At 38.5% G+C, this 22,284-nt stretch overlaps 1 protein-coding gene across 1 annotated transcript in view; it reads right to left on the bottom strand.

Moving 5' to 3' along the window:
• The window catches only part of FNDC3A (fibronectin type III domain containing 3A), a 341,318-nt gene that overhangs the window by 186,570 nt on the left and 132,464 nt on the right, over nt 1-22,284 (bottom strand). Inside the window, 1 exon segment of the mRNA XM_042781725.1 lies at nt 15,148-15,223. Coding sequence (XP_042637659.1) covers nt 15,148-15,223 — 76 coding nt within the window.

Here is a 22,284-nt window from a genome sequence, read left to right on the forward strand (position 1 = left end):
GAAGTATATAGTCCGGAATGCCGTTCTTCCAGCTTGTCCCTGGGATAGCATTGCAGGTAGGCCACGCCCCTGGGGAAACTCCCCTTGGGCAGACCGGCCGCTTAGAACTCAGTCATGTGATCCATCATGGGAACCACCACTCACAACTGGGGTCCAGCCAAGTTGACACATCTTCAACTATCACACCGACTAACTAGAAGACATACATATCAACTTGGGTGAAGGGAAAGGCAATATACAATAAGGAGGAGATCAGCACAAAATGATCAAGACAAAGGAAGGCACTGAGAGGAGCACCGGAGTTAAGGAATAGAAGTAAATACTATTACATATACAGTCGTGCAATAACAGTAGTAATAATCTATAAGTGGATACATACATAGACACACAAGCTCAATGGGTATGGAAAAGCAAATGGGACTACAGCCACAGATACATACAGGTTTGGTGGGATATTTCTACATATGTATTTCTATGTGCTGCAAATATATCCATGAATGTAGCAGAGCATACAGAGGGCAAAGTTAGCCATAACCAAACACATCTTGAGGGAATGAGATATGGGGCCTGGGGCTCAGGACCATAGTCTCTGGGGACATTAATGTCAATTGGCACATTTAGTCCACAGAAGAAATGGTCTACATCCTACTTTGGTAAGTAGTGTGACTGGTGTTAAAATCTCATGACCAACCATCTAAGGTGCAACTATTCATTTCCCCTATCTAGAGCAAAGAGTGAAGAAAATTAAAGCTATACGGACACGATCAGTCCATAGGACTAATGGACCATGAAAGCCCTAGTGCAGTGTAGTGAATTACATAGTGTGGCTTTTTTAGCCATAAGTCTTCATAAACTCTGTGGTAGAATTTGCTGTGAGCAACTGATTGCTACAGTTATCCACCTGGGGTATTTTTGTCAAACCAGCATGAAGCAATCTTCTGGGAAGTTCACGCTTTCTCTCAGGTATATAGAATTCTGGTGTTGGGATTGGTTAGTGGTCACTATGCCAGGCTCAAAAGGAGCCCTTCTAGAGGCAGAAGAAGTCTCTCTGCTGGCTGAGAAAAACATGCTGCTGAGAGAAACGCTCCTGAGAGACATGAGAGACACACGCTGCTGAGAAAGAGATGTGAGAGACATCACTGCTGAGAGAGACTGAGATAGTCATGTACTGCTGAGAGAGACTGAGAGAGACTGTCAGCTGAGAGATGGTGGGCTGCGAGAGACTGAGTACATTTCTGAACTTGAGTTGTAGCCTGTTTCTTCCCTAATAAACGCCATAATCTGTGGGTTCTGTGTGGTCACTGCAGTGAATTATCAAACCCAGCAGAGAGGTGGTGGGTGCTGCAGGAGGAATGGTTGGTGTCAGGGTTGGTTAAAGGACTGGATGGAGGCATCATGTCTGGCCTCACAGGGATAGGCCTTAGGCTACTGATGGTGATTCTGTCTTCCTCTTGTGAGTTTAGAGGAGGTCAGAAAATGCAGCCTCCCTGCCCATTTGGCACCCAGCCTCCGCAATCCTGAGACCAGAAGAACTAGATGGTGACTGGCTACCACTACTGACTGCTCTGAAAGGGATCACAACAGAAATTCCTGGATAGAGTAAAAGAAAAATATGGAACAAAGCTCAAAATAATAAAAGAGAGATTATCTTACTGGTCTGAGAGAGACTGGTGGAATCTATGAGACTATGGCCGTTAGTCAACATTCAAGCTGGGAACTGAACTCACTCCGGTGGCCAAACAACAGACAGGTGTATAAGGTGAACACTAATACCAAGAAGGTATGTACTCCTTACAACAATCAACCACAGGAGATCAAAACGGCAACACTTGCCCAGAAATAAAGTTCATAAAGGCAGGAAGGGATAAGAAAGAAGGATGAAAAGAAACAGGAAACACAGTGGGATGAGTAATGCTATACTGTCGGGATTGCAATCAATGTCATAAAACAAAATAGCATGAATTGTTGAATGGAAAACTAATTTGTGCTGTGAACTTTCACACAAATCATAAAAAGTTAAAAAAAAAAAATTCAGTCAGATTTACAATTATGGGAACATCACTGGGCCAAAGATAATCTATGGCCTTGTTAAAAAATTCTTATAATATCAATCTATTTTTTAAATAAATTTAAGATATGGCATAATTAGCATAGTTATGAATACTGAAAATTATGAGAGCTGGTAGGAACTTGTAGAATCTAATTTATACTAGATAGCTTCACTTCATATATGTGCAAAATAATGCCAGAAGTAATATACTTAAGGCTATAGAATTCTAGAATTAGGCTTGTGAAGAACCTTGAAAAGATCAATTCCAACTGCACACTTAAAAGATATTAAATGTTCTCTATACTAGCATCATCAAGTGAGCAGCCATCATATGCATTACCACCTACAAAGATGGATGGAAAACTGATCAACTCCTGATCCTCTTTGAAAGTTGTTAGAAAGTTCTTCTTCATGCTAAGCTAAAATCTGTTTTTCTGTAACTTTCATCCTTTGGTCCTAAAATCCAGGTTGACTTATTCCTAGACCCGTGCATTTAACAATACACTATTAATTCATTCATCCATTCTCTATTTCTTTGAACTTTTACTGCTGTGAATTGAGGAAGAAGAGTTTTATGTATAGTATCTTATTTCACTAGTTACAGTAATTATAGTAAACAGCTATAATGACCATAATACTTAAAATAAATGTTTAACTTCAGAGGTATTTTTAATAACAAAGCCCTGCCATATCTAACAAGAGTCATGGGGTTGAGAGATAATTTTAATATGTATCTCAGGAATTCCAGATATTAGAGAAGGTCATTAGGAATCCTACTTGCATGGTAACTCCTTCTCTTTTCCCCTCTCTGACAAAGACATCTTGGGAAAAGAGAGCTTTGATGACTGACTGACGTGGTGGATAAGGCACTGGAAGGTCAGCAGTTCAAACCCACCAGGTGCTCTAGGAAGCAGAAAGAAACCAGGGCCAACGGCCGGAGAGCCCCCACCAAAGGCAGGAAGCAGGAAGAAGCCAGGGCCGATGGCCGGCTGATCCAGGTAAGGCAAGGAAGAGATCTCACCCAGGCAGGAAGTGGGCAGAGAGGTTTGGAACAGCTAAAGGAGAAGAACTTGTCTGTCAGCTGGTCATACTATTGTGGCTTGCGTGTTGCTGTGAAGCTGGAGGCTGTACCTCCAGTGTTTCAAACGCCAGCAGAGTTGCCCATGGTGGACAGGTTTCAGCGGAGCTTCCAAACTGAGACAGACTCAGAAGAAGGAAGAGGTCATCTACTTCTCGAAGAATTGGCCAGGGAAAACCTTATGAATAGCAGAGAAACAATGTCTGATACATTATTGGACAACTTTATGAATAGCCCTGAAACAATGTCCAATACAGTGCCAGAAGATGAGCCCCTCAGGTTGTAGGGCACTCAAAATACAACTGGGAGAGAGCTGCCTCATCAGAGTAGAACTGACCTTAATGATATAGATAAAGTAAAGCTTTTGGGACCTCCATTTGCTGATGCGGTACAACTCAAACTGAGGAGAAACAGCTACAAACATCCATTAATAATCAGAACATGGAATGTACAAAGTATGAATCTAGGAAAATTGGAAGTTGCCAAAAATGAAATGGAACACATAAAGATTGATATCCTAGGCATTAGTAAGCTGAAATGGACCAGTTCTGGCCATTTTGAATCAGAACCATATGATCTATTAGGCTGGGAATGAAAAGTGGAAGAGGAATGGCGTGGCATTCATCATCATAAAGAATGTTTCAAGATCCATCCTAAAGTACAATGCTATCAGTGATAGGATAATATCCACATGCCTAGGAGGAAGGCTAGTTATACCTTTTTTCAACAAAAGAAAAGGCAGCTATATACATGGACTTTGCCAGATGGAGTACACAGGAATCAGATTGACTATATCTGTGGCAAGAGGCAATGGAGAGCTCAGTATCTTCAGCCAAAACAAAGCCAGGAGCTGATTGTGGAATAGACCATCAACTGTTCATATGTTGAACTTGAAGCTGAAGACAATTAAAACAAGTCCACAAGAGCCAAAATATGATATTTAATACATCCCTCCTGAATTGAGAGACCATCTAAAAAATAGATTTGATGCACTGAACACGAATGACCAAAAACTAGAGGAATTGTGGGATGAGATCAAGAACATCATCCATGAAGAAAGCAAAAGGTCATTAAAAAGACAAGAAAGGAAGAAAAGACCAAAGTGGATGTCAGAAAAGACTCTGAAACTTGCCCTTAAGAAGACAGTAGCTAAAGCAAGTGCAAGAAATGATAAGATGAAAGAGCTGAACCGCAGATTTCAAGGAGCAGCTCAAGAAGACAAAGTTAATTATTACAATGAAATGTGCAAGGACCTACAGTTAGAAAACCAAAAGGGAAGAATACACTCAGCATTTCTCAAGCTGAAAGAACTGAAAAAAAAATTTAAGCCTCGAGTTGCAATACTGAAAGATTCTATGGGCAAAATATTAAATGATGCAGGAACCATCAAAAGAAGATGGAAGGAATGCACAGAGTGACTGTACCAAAAAGAACTGGTCAATGTTCATCCATTTCAAGAGGTGGTATTTGATCAAGAACCAATGGTATTGAAGGAAGAAGTCAAAACTGCACTGAAGCAAGTGGTGAAAACAAGGCTCCAGGAATTGATGGAATACTCATTGAGATGTTTCAACAGATGTCATGCTGAAGGTTATCACTCAGCTATGCCAGGAGACTCAGAAGACAGCTACCTGGCCAACTGACTAGAAGAGATATGTATTTGTACCCATTCCAAAGAAAGGTGATCCCACGGAATGTGGAAATTATCAAACAATATCATTAATATCACATGTAAGTAAAATCTTACTGAAGATAATTCAAAAACAGTTGCAACAGTATATTGACAAAGAACTTCCAGAGGTACAAGCTGGTGCAAGAGGATGTGGAACAAGGGATATCATTGCTGATGTCAGATGGATCTTGGCTGAAATCAAAGAATACCAGAACGAGGTTTACTTATGTTTTATTGACTATGCAAAAGCATTTGATTGTGTGGATCATAGCAAATTATGGATAACATTGAGAACAACGGGAATTCGAGAACACTTAATTGTACTCATGAGGAACTTATACATAGACCAGGAGGCTGTCGTTTGAACAGAAAAAGGGAATAATGCATGGCTTAAAATCAAGAAGGGAGTGTGTCAAGGTTGTATCCTTTCACCATACTTCTTCAATCTGTACACTGAGCAAATAATATGAGAAGGTGGACTACATGAAGAAGAACGTGGCATAAGGACTGGAGGAAGAATCATTAACAACCTACGATATGCTGACAACACAACTTTGCTTGCTGAAAGTGAGGATGATTTAAGGCACTTACTGATGAAGATTGAAGAATATGCTCTTCAGTATGGATTAAACCTCAATATAAAGAAAACAAAAATCCTCACAACTGGACCTATAAGCAGCATCACAATAAATGGCAAAAAAACTGAAGCTGTCAAGGACTTCAGATTACTTGCTTCTACACTCAACAGCAATGGAAGTAGCAATCAAGATACTGGACAACGTATAGCACTGGGCAAATCAGCTGCAAAAGACCTCTTGCAAGCGATGAGGAGCCAAGATGTCTCCTTGAGGATTAAGGTGAGCCTGACCCACACCATGGTATTTTCAATTGCCTCATATGCATGTGACAGCTGGACAATGAATAAGGAAGACTGAAGAAGAGTTGATGCTTTTGAATTGTGGTGCTGGCAAAGAGTGCTGAGAATACCATGGATTGCTAAAAGAACTAAGAAATTGTCCTGGAGAAAGTGTAGCCGAAATGCTCCTTGGAAGCAAGAATGGCCACACTTCGTCTCACCTACCTTGGTCATGTTGTAAGAAGGGACCATTCCCTCGAGAAGGTTATCATGATGTTTGGTAAAGTGGAAGGTCAACCAAGGATTGACACAGTGGCTTCCAACGATGGGCTCAGGTATAGTAGGAATCATGGAGCTGGCACAGGACTGGGCTATGTTTCATTCTTCTTTAAATAGGGTCGCCATGAGTTGGAGATGACTTGATGGCACCTAACAACAGGTGCTCCACAGAAGGAAGATGGGGCAATCTACTTCTATAAAGATTTACAGCCTTCAAAACCCAATGTGGGTTGCTATGAGTTGGAATTGACTAGATGGCAATCAGGTTTTTGTTTTGTTTTGTTTTTTGTTAGATCTTACAGGCAATAAGGATTCCAGCTAAAACACAGAGAAAAGGACTAGGCCACTACACGAGAAGGACTTCTAAAAGTGCAGAGAATTCACTTTGAGCATATACACTAATATAGTACTTAAAAACATTTTAGCAGTTCAGTTTAACAAATATTGACAGAATGTCTACTAAGCAAAAGAAATTATTTTAGCATAGAAAGAGATAAAAAAGAGGCAATTATTGGCATAAAGGAAACAAAACAGAAAGAATATAACATTCCTTGAACACTTAAGATTTTATGTACCTAAATAAAAGACAGCATGATTGTTCTTGCCTCTTCAAGATTCAGAAGTTTAGTTCAAGTTTTTCTCCGAACTGTTTATTTCATCAGGGATAGGTATTGATAAATTAATAAGATGGTATTCTGTTTAAAGGACTGCTATGAACAATAACTTTTCATTAGCTCAATTACTTTATGAGATAAGCCTGTGCACAGATATACTTGCTAAATTTAAGAATCTCATTTAGAGCACTCATTCCCATAATTAACAAAGAGATCTCAGTTTAATTAAAAGATGCAAAAAGTACACAAGGGCAGCATCCTTTGCCTCCCCTAACTTCATGAGAGGGAGACAGAATCACTATCAGCAGCCCAAGGCCTATTCCTATGTGACCAGACATACCGCCATCCTCCAACCATCTTACCAACTCTGATGCTAACCGTCCATCCCATGGCACTCACTACCACACAGAACTCAAAGACAATACTCATGATTATGAGGGTTTTTAGGGAAGGAACAGGTTGAAGTTCAGGTTTAGAACACACTCAGGATACAATTCTTCCATCAGGTCAGTCTCCCCTCTGCTATGCCTGCAGGAACGTTTCTCTTTAGCCCCTGGCCCCTTGGCCTGGCCACTGCCCTAGCTCAGACAAGTGTTACAAAGCTCCTTTAGCTCTGCGGATAGGTGCACTTAGGTGCACCCTACTCTGCCAGCCAACCTCTTGCCTAAAGGCACTCAGCATTCTCACTCTGTGGGCACAGTAGCTCTGTCTCATGTTGGTCTTTTGCTCTGCTGCTGCTGCTACCTCTGCTGGTCACCCTGCCAAGGAAGTCCAGTGCGGGGATGTTAGGTGCAAGGATGTGCTCCACTCCATCTCCAGCTCTTCTCTCTTGATGGCAGTGAGATCCCTGCCTTCTCTGCTTCTAGGAGGGCTCATTTTAATCCTAGCAGGATGACAAAACTGACCAATCCCTACATTAGGGTTCTGTACATGGTTCCAACCCCCACAAGGGTACCATGTACCTTATTTACATTACTAACAAGCTATCCAACCCCTTGGTACACCACAAGCACCTTATGTTTGCAACAGTTCCACCCAGTAATCCAATGGGAGCACAAAAACCATGGCTAGAAGAGCCATACTGAGTAATTCACTGTACCACAACATTAGTTTGGAATCACAGAATCTTTAGTGAGAATTAATGTTGGCATTCACTTAATCAAATTCTTCTTTCTATGCATGAATTACTTTTATAATATCATCCAACTAGTGCATGAACATATTTAACAATGGGACTCTGGTATAACAAAGCAATGACTCCATTTTTATAAGGCCGTAACTGTTGGACAGTTCTTCCTTGTGAGTCAAAATCTACTTCCTTGTAACTTTCACCTGTTGATCTAAATTCTGATCTCTATAGGTCCAAGGAATATCTTCTAAGTCACTGCTCTTTTTTTCTAAGTTAAATATCCTTCAAGTGTTTCTACAGTCTTGTAAGAATGATTTGATGATTCTGTCTATGCTCTCCTGCTTACTTTCTTTGGGACACATCTCAGTTTGTCAATACCTTTTTTAAACATGTTAAAAGGATACCATCTCACTAGCATACAACAGCATTTGTTTTGAACTTTCTATTTAATTTTTGCAGATGTTACCTCCCCTCACCCTGAAAGATTCTGACTACCTATCCTGGGCTACCCCCCTGTGTGAATTCCCTCCTCAATCTGCTGGGTTCTGACTCCCGCCAGTATGCTGTTCTGTGATTCTACTTGTTATCCAATTTGGGCTCTGACATCCTACTCGGGGGCCCTGCAGCGCACCTCCCTTGCTCCCACCAATGCAATATTGCTCTGTCCCATCTGATAGCTACATGACAGAACTATTATGAAGGAAAAGGAAAAAGAAAAGTCTCAATACCATCTCAGTAAACTTTTTTGTATTTAACCAACCACAGTCAGCTTCAAAAAGGAACCCTCAATAACACTGTGCATAGTGGTTAAGGCACTTGGTTGCTTACCAAAAGATCAGTTGGTTCGAACCCACTGCTGCTCCATGAAACATAAGGCAGTTCTTCCATAAAGATTTACAGCCTTGGAAACCCAATGGGGGTCACTATGAGTCAAAATTGACTCAATGGCAGTGAGTTTGGTTTGGTTTGGTTTATATAGTAACTTGCACTTGATTTTTCAAATAAAAATATAGAACTTTACATTTATTCCTATTAAATTCCATCACACTGGTTTTGACCTATCATGTTCTGACCTTCTTAAGCTTGACGTTTATTAATGTTACTAGTTGTTCTTTGTAACTTCCTGATGACAGCAGATTTTATAAACATGTCATTTATTTTTATCAAAGTTACTAGTTAAAAATGCTCCAAAAAGACAATCCTACAAAACAAAGAGTCCCAATGAAACAAAAGTAGAGAGAGGTGTACACCAGGACTACAAACATATATAATACTTTTATTTCATCTTCCCATAAAGATCTATGTTGTTGTTGTTGTTGTTGTTATGTGTCGTCGAGTCAGACCCGACTTATAGCGACCCCTCCTTGGGTTTCTGAGGCAGTATCACTATGGAAGTAGATTGCCCTATCTTCCTTCTGAGGAGTAGCTGGTGGGTTTGAACCGCCAACCTTCTGGTTAGCAGTCAAATGCCTTAGGCACTACGCCACCAGAGCTCCTCATATATATATAGTAAGTGTGTAGTATTCAAACTATACAAAAAAACTTCTACAGCTCAACAGTTATACACAATGTCTGGCAAAAGCGATTAAGCACTCAACTATGAGCTGAAAGGTGGTAGTTTGAATCTACCCAGAGGCACCTCAGAATATAGGCCTAGTGATCTGCTTTCAAAGGTCACAGCCTTGAAAGCCCAATGAAACAGTTCTACTCTGCACACATGGGGTCATTATTAGTCAGAATATACTCAGTGGCAGCTAACAATAACAACTCAAGAACAAAAAAAAAAAAACAAAACAATTAAAAAATGGGCTAAGTGTGGAAAACAGTATGGTGCTTGCTTAAGAGGTTGATCCAGCAATCGCACTACTAGGAATATATCCTAAAGAGGTGAGATCTGGGACACGAATAGATACACGTATACCCATGGTCATCACAGCACTATTTACAATAGCAAAAAGATAGAAACAACCCAAATGCCCATCAACAGATCAATGGATAACCAAACTATGGTACATATACACAATCGAACACTATGCAACATTAAAGAATAATGAAGAATCTGCGATTCACTTCATAATGTGGATGGACTTGGAGAACATTATGCTAAATGAAGGAAGTCAATTACCAAAAAAGCAAAACAAAACAAAGGCCAAATCCACTGCCACTGAGCTGATTTTGACTCATAGTGACCCCCATTGGGCTTCCAAGGCTGTAAATCTGTATGTAAGTAGACTGCTTCATCCTGTTCCTGCAGAGCAGCTGGTGGGTTCAAACTGCTGACCTTCTGGTTAGCAGCCCAATGCCCAATACCCACTATGCCAATACTGTATGACTCCACTATTATAATAAGTCATGGAAAAGTTTACACAGGGAAGAAAAGTATTTTTGTTGGTTACCAGGAATGGGAGGAGAGAGGAGGGAAAATTGCTCAATAGTTAAGAGACATGTATTAATTTGTGTGACAAGAAGGCCAATATAATTAAAGTGTTGTAATCAGCACAGTATCACTAAGGGAAAGGAAGACATGGAGAGGTGCTCAAAAGGTACAGACAATGAAGATAAATACCATTACATACACAATACTACTGCATTATCAGCAACAGCAAACACTAATCCATGGGTGGATACATGGGTAGACAGCCAAGAAGATCAGGAAAAGGTAGGCAAACAGGAATATACTCCCAACCATACATAGGTTGAGTAGACATATTCCTACATGCCCATCTGAAATGCTATAAAAATGGCCATATGCAGTATAGAGCTAACAGGGGACAAAGTTAGTATAACTTCTTGGCCATAAATAAGCACCTTGAGAGAGTAAGTTACTGGGCCTGTGGGCTGGGGACCATGGTTGTTGGGGACATCAACCTCAACTGGCACAACATAGTACATAAAAACAGTGTTCAACATCCTATTTTGGTAAGTAGCGCTAGGATCTTAAGAGTTTGCCAGCAGCCACGTAACATACAACAATTGGCCTCTCTTCTTCCAGAGCAAAGAAGAGTGAAGAAAGGCAAAGATGCATGGAAACAATTAGTCCAAAGGACTAATGGACCATGAAAACCTCAGCCTATACGACTCTCAGACCAGAAGAATCAGATGATGTCTGGCCATTGCCAACCATTCAGAAAGGGATCAAAATTAGAGAGCCTAGATAGGGTGGGGGAAAAAATATGGAACAAAATTGAAAAAAAAACCATAAAAAAAGACCAGGATTACTGGTCAGATAAAGACTGGTGAAACCTCTGAGACTATGACCCCAAAGTCACCCTTCGGGCATGGAACTGGACTCACTCCCATAACCAACTTTCACCCAAACAACAGAAAGGCCTATGAGCTGAATAAGTACACGAGGTAGATATACTCCTTAAAACAATCAACCATGGAAGACTGGAAGGGCAACATTTGCACAGGGAGAAAGCTATGGAGGCAGGAATGCATAGGTGGGAGGGACACAGGGCAAGGGTGACCACAGGGAAGCAGTGAGAGGAGAGCTGTTACATTATGGAGATTGTAATCAGTGTCATAAAACAAAACGTGTATGAACTATTGACTATAAAACAATTATGTTTTGTAAAATTTCACCCAAATAACAATAAAAAGTTAAGGAAAAAGGGGAAAAAAAAAAAATCAAGCCTGAGAGCTAAAACTAAACTAGTCATAGGTGAGTAAGACAAAACTCAAAAAACAAGTTGATTCCAACTCAGAGACCCCTATTGGGTTTCCCAGGTGGTAAATATTTATGGAAGTAGATTGCCCCATCTTCCTTCTGCAGAGAGGCTGGTGAGTTTGAACCACCAACCTTCTGGTTAGCAGTCAAATGCCTTAGGCACTGTGCCACCAGAGTGCCTGAATTTGAACTAGAGAGGGGGTGAAATTCAAGAGTAATTAAGAAGGCAAATTGGGAGAAAAAAGTTTAAGGAAAAAAAAAAGGATTTGAACAGACATTTCTCCAGGGAAGATATACAAAGAACCAAAAAGTACATGAAAAGATACTTAAGGTCATTAGTCATTGTTATTGTTAGGTGCCACTGAGTTGTTTGTGTCTCATAGTGACTCTACGTACAACGGAGCGAAACACCCCTCAGTCCACGTCATCCTCACAATCATTGCTATACCTGAGTCCATTGTTACAGTCACTGTTGTCCCTCCATCTCACTGAGATTTCCTCTTTTTTGCTGACTTTACAAAGCACGATGTCCTTCTCCACGGACTGGTCCCTCCTAATAACATGTCCAAAGTACATGAGATGAAATCTTGCCATGCTCATCACTTCCAAGAAATATTCTGGCTGTACTTCTTCCAAGACAGATTTGTTCATTCTTCTAGCAGTCCATGGTATATTCAATATCCTTTGCCAACACCATCATTCAAATGTACCAATTCTTCTTCAGTTTTCCTTATTCACTGCCCAGCTTTTGCATGCATATGAGGTGACTGAAAACACCATGGCTTGGATTAGATGCACCTTAATCCTCAAACTGACATACTTGCTTTTTAACACCTGAAAGCAGTCTTTTGTAGCTCATTTGCCCAATGTAATATGTCATTTGCTTTCCTGACTGATTCTATGGGTGTTGATTGTGGATCCAGATAAAATGAAATCCTTGACATAATACACACTGCTCCAGTTGTGAGGATTTCTGTTTTCTTTATGTTGAGCCACAGTGAAGGCTATAGTCTTTGATTGTCATCAGTAAGTGCTTCAAGTCTTCTTCACTTAATAGCAAGAAAGGTTGTCTCATCTGCACATTGCACATTTTTAATCCAATCCTTATGCCATGCTCTTCATATAGTCCAGCTTCTCAGAATATTTGCTCAGCATAGAGACTGAACAAGTATGGTGGAAGGATACAACTATGCAATTCTGATTTAAACCACACAGTATCCTCTTGTTATATTTGAACAACTGTCTCTTAGTCTATGTACAGGTTCTGCATGAGCAAAATTAAGTTTTCTGGAATTTCCATTTTTTGCAATGTTATACTAATTCGCTATGATCCATTGTCATTTTTGTTATTTGCCGTCAAGTTGGCCTTGACTCATAGCAACCCCTCCTTGGGTTTCCAAGGCAGTATCACTACAGAAGTAGACTTCCCAGTCTTCCTTCCAAGGAGTGGCTGGTGGGTTTGAACCACCAGCCTTCTGGTTAGCAGTCAAGTGCCTTGGGCACTATGCTACCAGAGCTCCCTATGATCCATTAGTCATTAGGAAATGCAAATCATAACGACAACGAGATACCACTTCACTCCCATTAGGATAGGCTAGTCTAAAAATCAAAACAAAACAGAAGATAAGAACTGTCAGGGAGGATGTGGAAAAACTGGAACTCTAGTAAATTGCTGGTGGGATTTAAAAAGATGCACCCTCTGTGAAAAGCAGTTTGGAGGTTCCATAAAAAGGTGAACATTGAATTACCATACATTTCAGCAATTCTACTTGTAGGTATATACCCAAAAAACTAAAATCAGGGACTCACACTGTACAGGAATGTCCACAGCAGCACTATTCACAATAACCAAAAAGTGGAAACAATCCAAGTGCCCAAAAGATGAGTGGATAAACCAAGTGTGGCATACACATACCACATGGAATGTTATTCAGCCACAGAAAGGAATAAAATTCTGATACATGCTACAACATGGAGGAACCTTGAAAACATTATGTTAAGTGAAATAAACTACACACAAAAGGACAAATAATATATGATTCCACTTACATAAAGTATTTAGAATGGGCAAATTTATAGAGACAGAAAGTAAAATACAGGTTACCAGAGGCTAGGAGAAAAGGCAATGAGGAGTTACTGCTTAATGGATACACAGTTTCTATTTAGAACTAAGGAAAAAATTCTGGGAATAGACAGTTGTGACTATTATAAACCACTGCAAATATACTTAATGCCACTGACTGTACATTTAAAAATAGTTAAAATGGTAATTTTTACGTTACATATATTTTATCATAATTTTTTAAAAAAACCCACAAAAATAATTAGAAAAGATATTACAAGAAAATATATAGTTATATGAATGGCTCAATAATTGGTATTATGGTATTTCATAGGACACTGGGATTACTTTCTATTAATAACAACACTATAGCACCTGCCACTACCATTTATCGAGAGCCCGATGTGCCAGGTCTGGCTTAGAATATATTATATACCTATTAATTAATCCTCAGAATTATCTATTGAGGTATATTATTATGGATGGGAATGGGAATTTCACCAATGAGAAATATGCTTACAGAGGTTAAGTGACATGCCCAATATCATACAGCTAGTAAGTTGCAGAATTGGACTTAAACTCAGATTCTCTCTAATTTCAAAGCCACACAGGGCAGTAGTTCTGAACTAAGAGTGATTTTGCTCCCTATCCACCATCCCCAGGACTGCTGGCAGTATCTGGACAAATTTTCTTTGTCAAAACCACAAGATACAGAACAGAATCCAAATTTTAAAATAGTTCAGACTTACTGGACCAGTTGAGATTATAGGACTCCTTGAGACTACCACCATGAGATACTCTTTAAACCTTGAACCAAAACCATCCTATGAGTTCACATTTCAGTGAAATAACAGATTGGCACACGAAATAAAGGTTATCACCCAAGAGTATGGTGATCCATTAAAAAACTACCTATATAACACCAGAAGGTCAACAATTACTCTAAAGCAAAGATGAGAAAATAATGGGGCAAGGAAACTAGAGTAACAGAAAGGGAGCAACTAGAATGAAATTAAAGAGAGTGCTGACACAAGGTGAAAAATTAACTAATGTCACTGAACCACTTTTTTAGAAACTGTCAAATGAGAACTTAATTTGCTGTGTAAACTTACACCAAAAACACAATAAAGTATTATTAAAAATAAAAAGCAACAAAAACACATGAGGGAGCATATCTAGTGGGTAGAGTTGGAAATTCTGTTAAATATTCTACATTTCACAGGATAATCCCCACAACAAAGAACTACCTGGCCCAAAATGTCAGTAATGCTGATGGGATGTTCACTAAAGACTTTACAAAGAAATCTTTTGAAGGTATGGGTTCAATCATGAAGCACTGGTACAATCTGGATAGGCTGGGAGTGGTGGTGATGGAGGTGAATTCCCGATAAAGAAAATATTGCAGGGAAAAGAAAACACAAGACTGGTTCAAGAGAGAGTGCATAAGCCAACTTAGAAATACTGAAGGGGAGCAATATTGAAGGAGAAGTGGGAAGCAAGACTAGAAAGACGAAATAACCTTTTTGAAAGACTAGGGAACATCAACTGCATTTCTGAGCAGGAGAGTAACATGAATACAATACTGAAGTAAGATTAATTTAAAACATCAGGACAAGCAGATTAATTAGGAAGCTACTGTAATAGTTCAGTTATAAGGTATGCAAAGTTTATGGTTTAGTGTTAGGGTGCAGTGAGAGAAATTTTTGTCTTATAATGATAATAAATGACCATTCTTACCTGTAATGCATTGAAACTGTCCATCTTCTCTTCTTATTGTAAATGCTTCCCCTGGGTTAACCTGGACCAGAATAACCTTAAAAGGAAAAGAAGAGTAATTAATCAAAACAACAGAGCATGTCACCATATTAAAATATTAAATGTTGACAGAAAGAGAATAAACATGAGTTATTCAACCTTGTGACACTGGGGAGAGCAAACGGGATCATACATCTATAGTGTAGGTTTCTTAAAAGGTTATTAGTTCATACTTCTTCATGAAGGTCAGATTTGATTCTTTAGGGAGAATAAGAAGATAGTGGTAACTTTTTTGTTGTTGTCATTGTTATGTGCCGTCAAGTCGGACCCAACTCATAGCGACTCCTCTTTGGGCTGCCGAGGCAGTATCACTACGGAAGTAGATTGCCCAACCTTCCTTCTGAGGAGTGGCTGGTGGGTGTGAACTGCCAGCCTTCCGGTTAGCAGTCAAGTGCCTTAGGCACTATGCTACCAGAGCTCCCTTGGCAATAAACTTTACTTTAAAACAAAGATGGAGTTAAACTATGGAATACTGAGATCGTTTGTGCTTAGTTCATCAGTTTCGAAGTAGTGTTTTTGTACAAATAAATTGTAAACTCAAAGATACAGGATAAGTTGTGCATACTTGAGTTAATGTCATCTTGAGTTATATTTTAGAATGTGTTAAATTGATCCTGTCAATATAAGTAGTTTTTTTTTTTCCATTACAAAATACAGTATGTTGTTGTTGTTGTTGTTATGTGCTGTCGAGTCGGACCCAACTCATAGCGACCCCTCCTGGGGTTTCCGAGGCAGTATCACTACGGAAGTAAATTGCCCCATCTTCCTTCTGAGGAGTAGCTGGTGGGTCTGAACCACCAGCCTTCTGGTTAGCAGTCAAGTACCTTAGGCACTATGCTACCAGAGCTCCCAAAATACAGTATACACACACACAATAAAAGAACACATTGTTAATTTTTATATCACATGTCGAAATAATAATATTTTAGAATACTGGGTTAAATAAAATATATATTAAATCATTTTAACCTGTTTATGTATTTGTTTAATGGTACTACTAAAAGTTTTAAATTACTTATGTGGCTTACATTATATTTCTACTGGATAGCATTGATCTAGAGGTTTGATAAATTTTAGTTTCTATTTTCTTCTAGCTTTTAGATAATTTAATTGCTTACATTTAGTTCTTTACTGCGCCTAAAATTTATCTGGAGAAACTTCAAAAAGTTATTTTTCCAGACAGCTAACCAATACAATTTGCAAAATTGGAGCTAAGTTCCTTTAGTACATGATATACTCCTTCTGGCCTATCTCATCCATACCACTATCTATGCTGGCAAAAGCAGCTTTGGGAATGTTTTAATCACTGTAACTTTAAATATGTTTTCTGATGTGCATTTAATTACTATGCTTCTTTTTCAAACAATTTCTTTGAGATTGACTAATGCATGCTATAAAGAGCCCTGATGGTTCAGCACTTAAGCCATCAGGAACTGATCAAAAGCTTGGCAGTTTGAACGCACCCAGGAGCTCTGAAAGAAAGCCTGGTTCTGTAAAAATTACAGGCAAGAAAATCCCATGGGGCAATTCTACTCTGTCATATAGGGTCACGATAAGTCAGAATCCACTTGATGGCACTTAATAACAATAAGGGCAATAACAGGAGAAGATAAGCACTATGTATAGAGGTATACAGAACTAATAAACAAGTTTGAATGTTACCTGAGCACACATCTGAGCTTTTTAGAGAATGCAAAAATTAAGCTGAATCATGAAGACTGAGTAGGAACTATCTAGGCAAGAAGAATGAGAAACTCTTCTAGGTACACAGAAGAGTAAGTAAAATGTTCCAGGAATGGAAATATCATGAGCAGTCTGTTGCCTTCTTGTAGTTCTATATGGTCAGAGCATAGGGGCGGGAACTAAGGGGCACTAAGAAGATACGTAAGAAATACGGATGAGGAAGTATATAGGGGCAGGGTTATGAACGGTCTCATGAGCCATTTTTTTTTAAAGTGAAACAAAATAAAATTCAGTAAGATGTTGTTTACAAAAGACATTCTTAAATCTGATCAATTTAAAATAAAGAGACACAAGACAATTTACCAGATACTAATGAAAAGAAAGCTCATGTTGCTGCTGTTGTTCTTATGAGCCATTTTAAGCAGAATGAAGAGTTGTAATTAAGTAAGGCAATGCCATGAAGGGATGGATTATCCTGGTGGCAGTGTGTCAAATGCATGCAGAAGGACCTGTCAGGAATCTTTAGCACTCACTGAGGTAGTTTCTTTTAAACCATTAATTTCTAAATTCTTTTGTCTTCCAACAGGTTTTCCATGTTGATTTTCTAAACTTTTCAGTTGAATGCTCAATTTGTTGATTTAATTCTTTCTTTAATAATATATAATTAAGAATTAAGACTGTGAAATTTACTTGGCTGTTACAATATATGTTGTTGTTGTTGTTATGTGCCATCGAGTCGGACCTGACTCATAGTGACCCCTCCTTAGGTTTCTGAGGCAGTATCACTACGAAAGTTGATTGCTCCATCTTCCTTCGGAGGAGTGGCTAGTGCGTTTTAACTGCCAGCCTTCTGATTAGCAGTCAAGTGGCTTAGGCACTACACTACCAGAGCTCTCGTTATAATATATAGTATTTTCATTATTAGCTTCTAGATTCTCTACTACTTTGTTCTTGATCCCCTCTGTGATCCAAGAATTATTTTAAAGAGAACTTAGAATTTGGAAAGTGGGCTGAAAGATGTTCATTTAGCTTTCATTTCTATCACTTTTTAATGATTCCAACAAATAAAAGATTCAGGATTTTCTTTTTTAACCTATCCTTGTTTTCTCAATTCCTTTCCTAATTAGTGTTATAACTTGGTAGTGATGGTAAATTACTAGAGGATGTTATCTGAGGCTGGAATGCAGTTAAAGCAGCTGGGGGTAATAGCTGGGTTTCAAAGGGTTTGTTAAACACCCTAATTGTATACAAAACCTTGTGTGGATATTACAGTTTTCTGGGAAGGGGTCACTGTTCTCATTAGATTTTTAACAGGGTCTGAGATCAGAGGAGATTTAAAAAACTATTATGACAGAGGGAATCAAGAGGAAATAATTAAAGCAATGAAGTCAATTATAGCTAAACCACCTTTCTTTTAGCTCTACTCCATGCATGTAGATTCATAAAAATCAACAACATTCTCACAAAGCTACATAATGCAGAAGTTACAACAGAATGTCAAACTAAAAAGCAGTCTGTGAGAAAAAGATAGAGGGAAAACTAGAGAAAGAATTAGGAAATGTAAAAGATACCACTGTAATGTTACAGACAGTCAAATCTGAAACATTTAATTCAAAAAGTTGACTATAAACATGGACATATTTTACATATCCTTAAAGAATACAAAAAATACTACAATTAAAATCTTTAAGCAATCCAAAAGCTCTCTCCTCTGCCCCATGGTCTGGTTTGGTTTATTACTTTTCTCTTGATTGAGAATCACTGTTATTCAGAGGATAAAGCCATGCTTCTGTATTTATCCATCAGCCAAGTTTCTGTCAAAGTTTATTTTTAGTAGTATTATGGAAATAATTGGGATTATTTTTAAATAATACAAACTTTTTAAAAATTCATTTTATATTAAATACATTTTATTGAAATATAATTTATGTACAGTGAAATACACAAAACTAAAGTGATATGGGTCGATGCATTTCAAAAGTTCTTTAAAAAAAAAAAAACTAAGACTTATTTAGGTTTTCCCTCATTTCACCTTTTTAGTAGAATAACTAATGAACAGGATAACATAATCCTTTTTCTAGCTTTTCAAGTATCCATAATTTGATACTTCTCTATCCATCTAATCATGTCTGCTAAAAGTCACCCTACATTTCCATTGGTCATCTATCAACCAAAACACACAGTGACTCACAAAATAAATAATACCACCCATGAGTACTGTGCTCCTCTAAATAATCATCTGAATGAGAACTAACAGTCAATATTTACCCCACACCAAAGATGAGAAGGTAATGAAAGGCAAGGAAACTATATTAACACAAATGGAACAATCAGAATGGAAATAATGAGAATGCTGGCACACTGTAGAAAGTGTAATCAATGTCACTGAATAATATGTAAAGAAACTGTGAAATGAGAATGTAATTTACTGTGGAAACTCTCAACAAAAGCACATTAAAAAAAAAATATGTAGTGCCTAAGGCACTTGACTCCTAACCAGAAGGCTGGTGGGTTTGAACTCCTCGGAAGAAAGATGGGGCAATCTACTTCTGTAGTGATACTACCTCGGAAACCCTAGGAGGGGCCATTATGAGTCGAGTCTGACTCAACGGCACACAAAACAACAACAGTCTAACCAAACATACCATCATTATTCTTCTCTCTTGCCTCTAACCTTTTGCTTATGGAAACCTCCTTCAGGTAATCAAAAAACAGTGGGACTAATTTCTGAATGAACATATAAGAATGTATATGTACATGTATATGTATATGTTGTTATTTTCTTCTGAATGGGTTTGGTGGGAGACATAAAGGTATAGTCATTAAGAATATACATTCTGGAGTAACTAAGATGTGGGTTTTCAATGTCCTTTACCACTTAGCTATTTGTAACTTTGGGCAAGTTACTTAAGTCTTTCTTTCTAAGTATGAAAAATGAAAGCATTAATGCCACATCATAGAATTGTTGAAGAGTTACAAAAGATTACATATATGAAAATTGCACAAAATAGTACGACATACAGCAACAATTCAGTAAGTGAAACCTACTTTTAAACATTCACGCAATAAGAATTTCTTGAGAGTTCTGGTAAGATGGCGGAATAGGCAGAAAGACTGCACAGGCCCTCTTCAACGAAAAAAAGGTGAACCAACAAACACAGATATAGAAGATAATCCTGGACCCCTGAGCCTTGAAGGGAAGGATATACAAGTGGACTAAACTCCAACTAGCAGAAGAATTTGCATGAAAACACCAAAAAAGGAGATGTACGGAGCTGTAGTCTGGCAGTAATCTTGATGGCACAGACAGCTCGGATATTGCCGAGTGGTGGTAGGACCTAAGAATTAACCTAAAAATCTGCCCCGCTAACCAGGGACTGCACGGAGGACTGCTCTGGTGGCTGGGGAATAAAAAGGAAAGCAGTGAAGAGGAAGGTGGGTGGAGATGTGGACTTTTTCTCTGTCTGGAGGGTGCAGCTATTTTGAATGCTGGCAAGCAGCTTGACCATTTTGGATATTTAAAGCAACAGCGTTCTCCCAGATTCCAGGGATTTAAGAACACGTGCCACTTGCCAAGAACCCCAAGAATGCTCTCAACCCAGATGACTGGAAAGGTGCAAAATTTCCCTTATTACTCTTATACCCTACACCTTCTTGGTGAACAGAGGTGCAGCCATCCCTCACTCCCACCCACTTTCTGGGCCAGCAAGAATTCCATCCCAGTCTGTGTGCTCAGATGGAGCATGGGTGCCCTGCCCCACCTTGCCCCGATTTTTTTTTCTGGTTTCTGATGTGTTTATGTTTGTTTTAAAACCACTATTATTATTATTACTTCTGTCCTTTTTACTATTATTCTTTATTCTTCCCCTCCCAGGTTCTAGTTTCAGTTATTTTTCTTTTCCCTGTTACTGGTTGCAATTCTTTTGTCCTTTCTTGTGATTAACCCCATTCCTGATTTTTCTTTTTTGTTTTTCACATTTTTTTCTTCATTATTCTGCTTCTGTACCTTTTTTTCTCTTATTGCTTTATCCCCAGATATTGCAGGGTTTTTTTCCCCCCACTTTTTCCATTTTTTGGTTACTGTTCCTGTGTGATTACATGGTGTGTTATTTGTCCATTTGCTTTTACTTTTTAGATGGTTATTCAATTGTTATTTTTGTTTAACTGAGTTGAAGACAGCAACAGTCCCCATACAATACAACTACACCCACATTGCCTACAGCTTCACTTACTGAGTGAGAGTCACCACCTCCTTCTCAACCAATGGGTCAATGATAAACAACCACCAAGAAGAGCCTGACTCACCCTTGGCAGCTCTTAATAAACAGTTAACAGAGATCTAAATGCAGTAGTGCTACCATGTCTCAGAGACAACAGACCATCACAGTACACACAAAGAAGCGAGATAAAGGGATAGAAACAAGGGAGCAGGATACAGAACCAGAACACATCCTTTAGGAAGAAGCAGCACTGGAACTCTCTGACAAGTAGTAATTCAAAAGAATTATATTTAGGTATCTGCAAAGGATTGAGAGACAGAATAAAGAAAACACACAAAAAACTCTAGAAGAATTTTGGAAGAAAAAACAAGAACAAAATGACAACACAAATGAAAATTTAGAAATGATTCTAATCTACAGACAGAAATCCAGAAGATTAATACTAAATTGTCAGAAATAGATAACACATTGAAAGGGCAAAGAAGTAGAATTGATGCAATGGAAGATAGAATTAATGAGATTGAAGACTAATATCTGAATACTTCTTTGGAAAGGGATCAATTTGAAAAAAGATCAAAACAAAATGAAGAAAACCTAAGATTTATATGAGATACCATCAAAGAAATAACCTAGGTGTCACTGGAATTCCAGAACAGCAAGAGAAAAACAAAACCACTGAGAAAACTGTTCAAGATTTGTTGGAGGAGAACTTCCCTGATTTGATGAAAGATGAGACTATATCCATTCAAGAAGTCCAAGGAATTCCAAACAGGAAGACCCCAAAAGAAAATCACCAAGACACATCATCACCAAACTCATCAAAACCAAAGGCAAAGGAAGAATCCTTAAAGCAGCATGAGAAAAACAAAAAGTTACTTACAAAGGACAACCAGTAAGAATAAGCTCTGACTTCTCAGTAGAAACTATGCAAGCAAGAAGGCAACGGGATGATACATATAAAACCCTGAAAGAGAAAAATTTTCAACCAAAAATTATACCCCCAGAAAAATTGTCCCTCAAATATGATGGTAAAATTAGGAGATTTACAGATAAGCAGAAACTAAAGGAATTTGTTAAAACCAGATCAATCTTAAAAGAGATACTAAAGGGAGTCCTTTGAACAGAGAACCAAAAACAGCAAATAACAACCGATCAT

The sequence above is a fragment of the Orycteropus afer genome, unplaced genomic scaffold, assembly GCF_000298275.1.
Source record: "Orycteropus afer afer isolate SDZICR_OR568_19922 unplaced genomic scaffold, OryAfe1.0 scaffold00157, whole genome shotgun sequence".
Taxonomy (NCBI): domain Eukaryota; kingdom Metazoa; phylum Chordata; class Mammalia; order Tubulidentata; family Orycteropodidae; genus Orycteropus; species Orycteropus afer.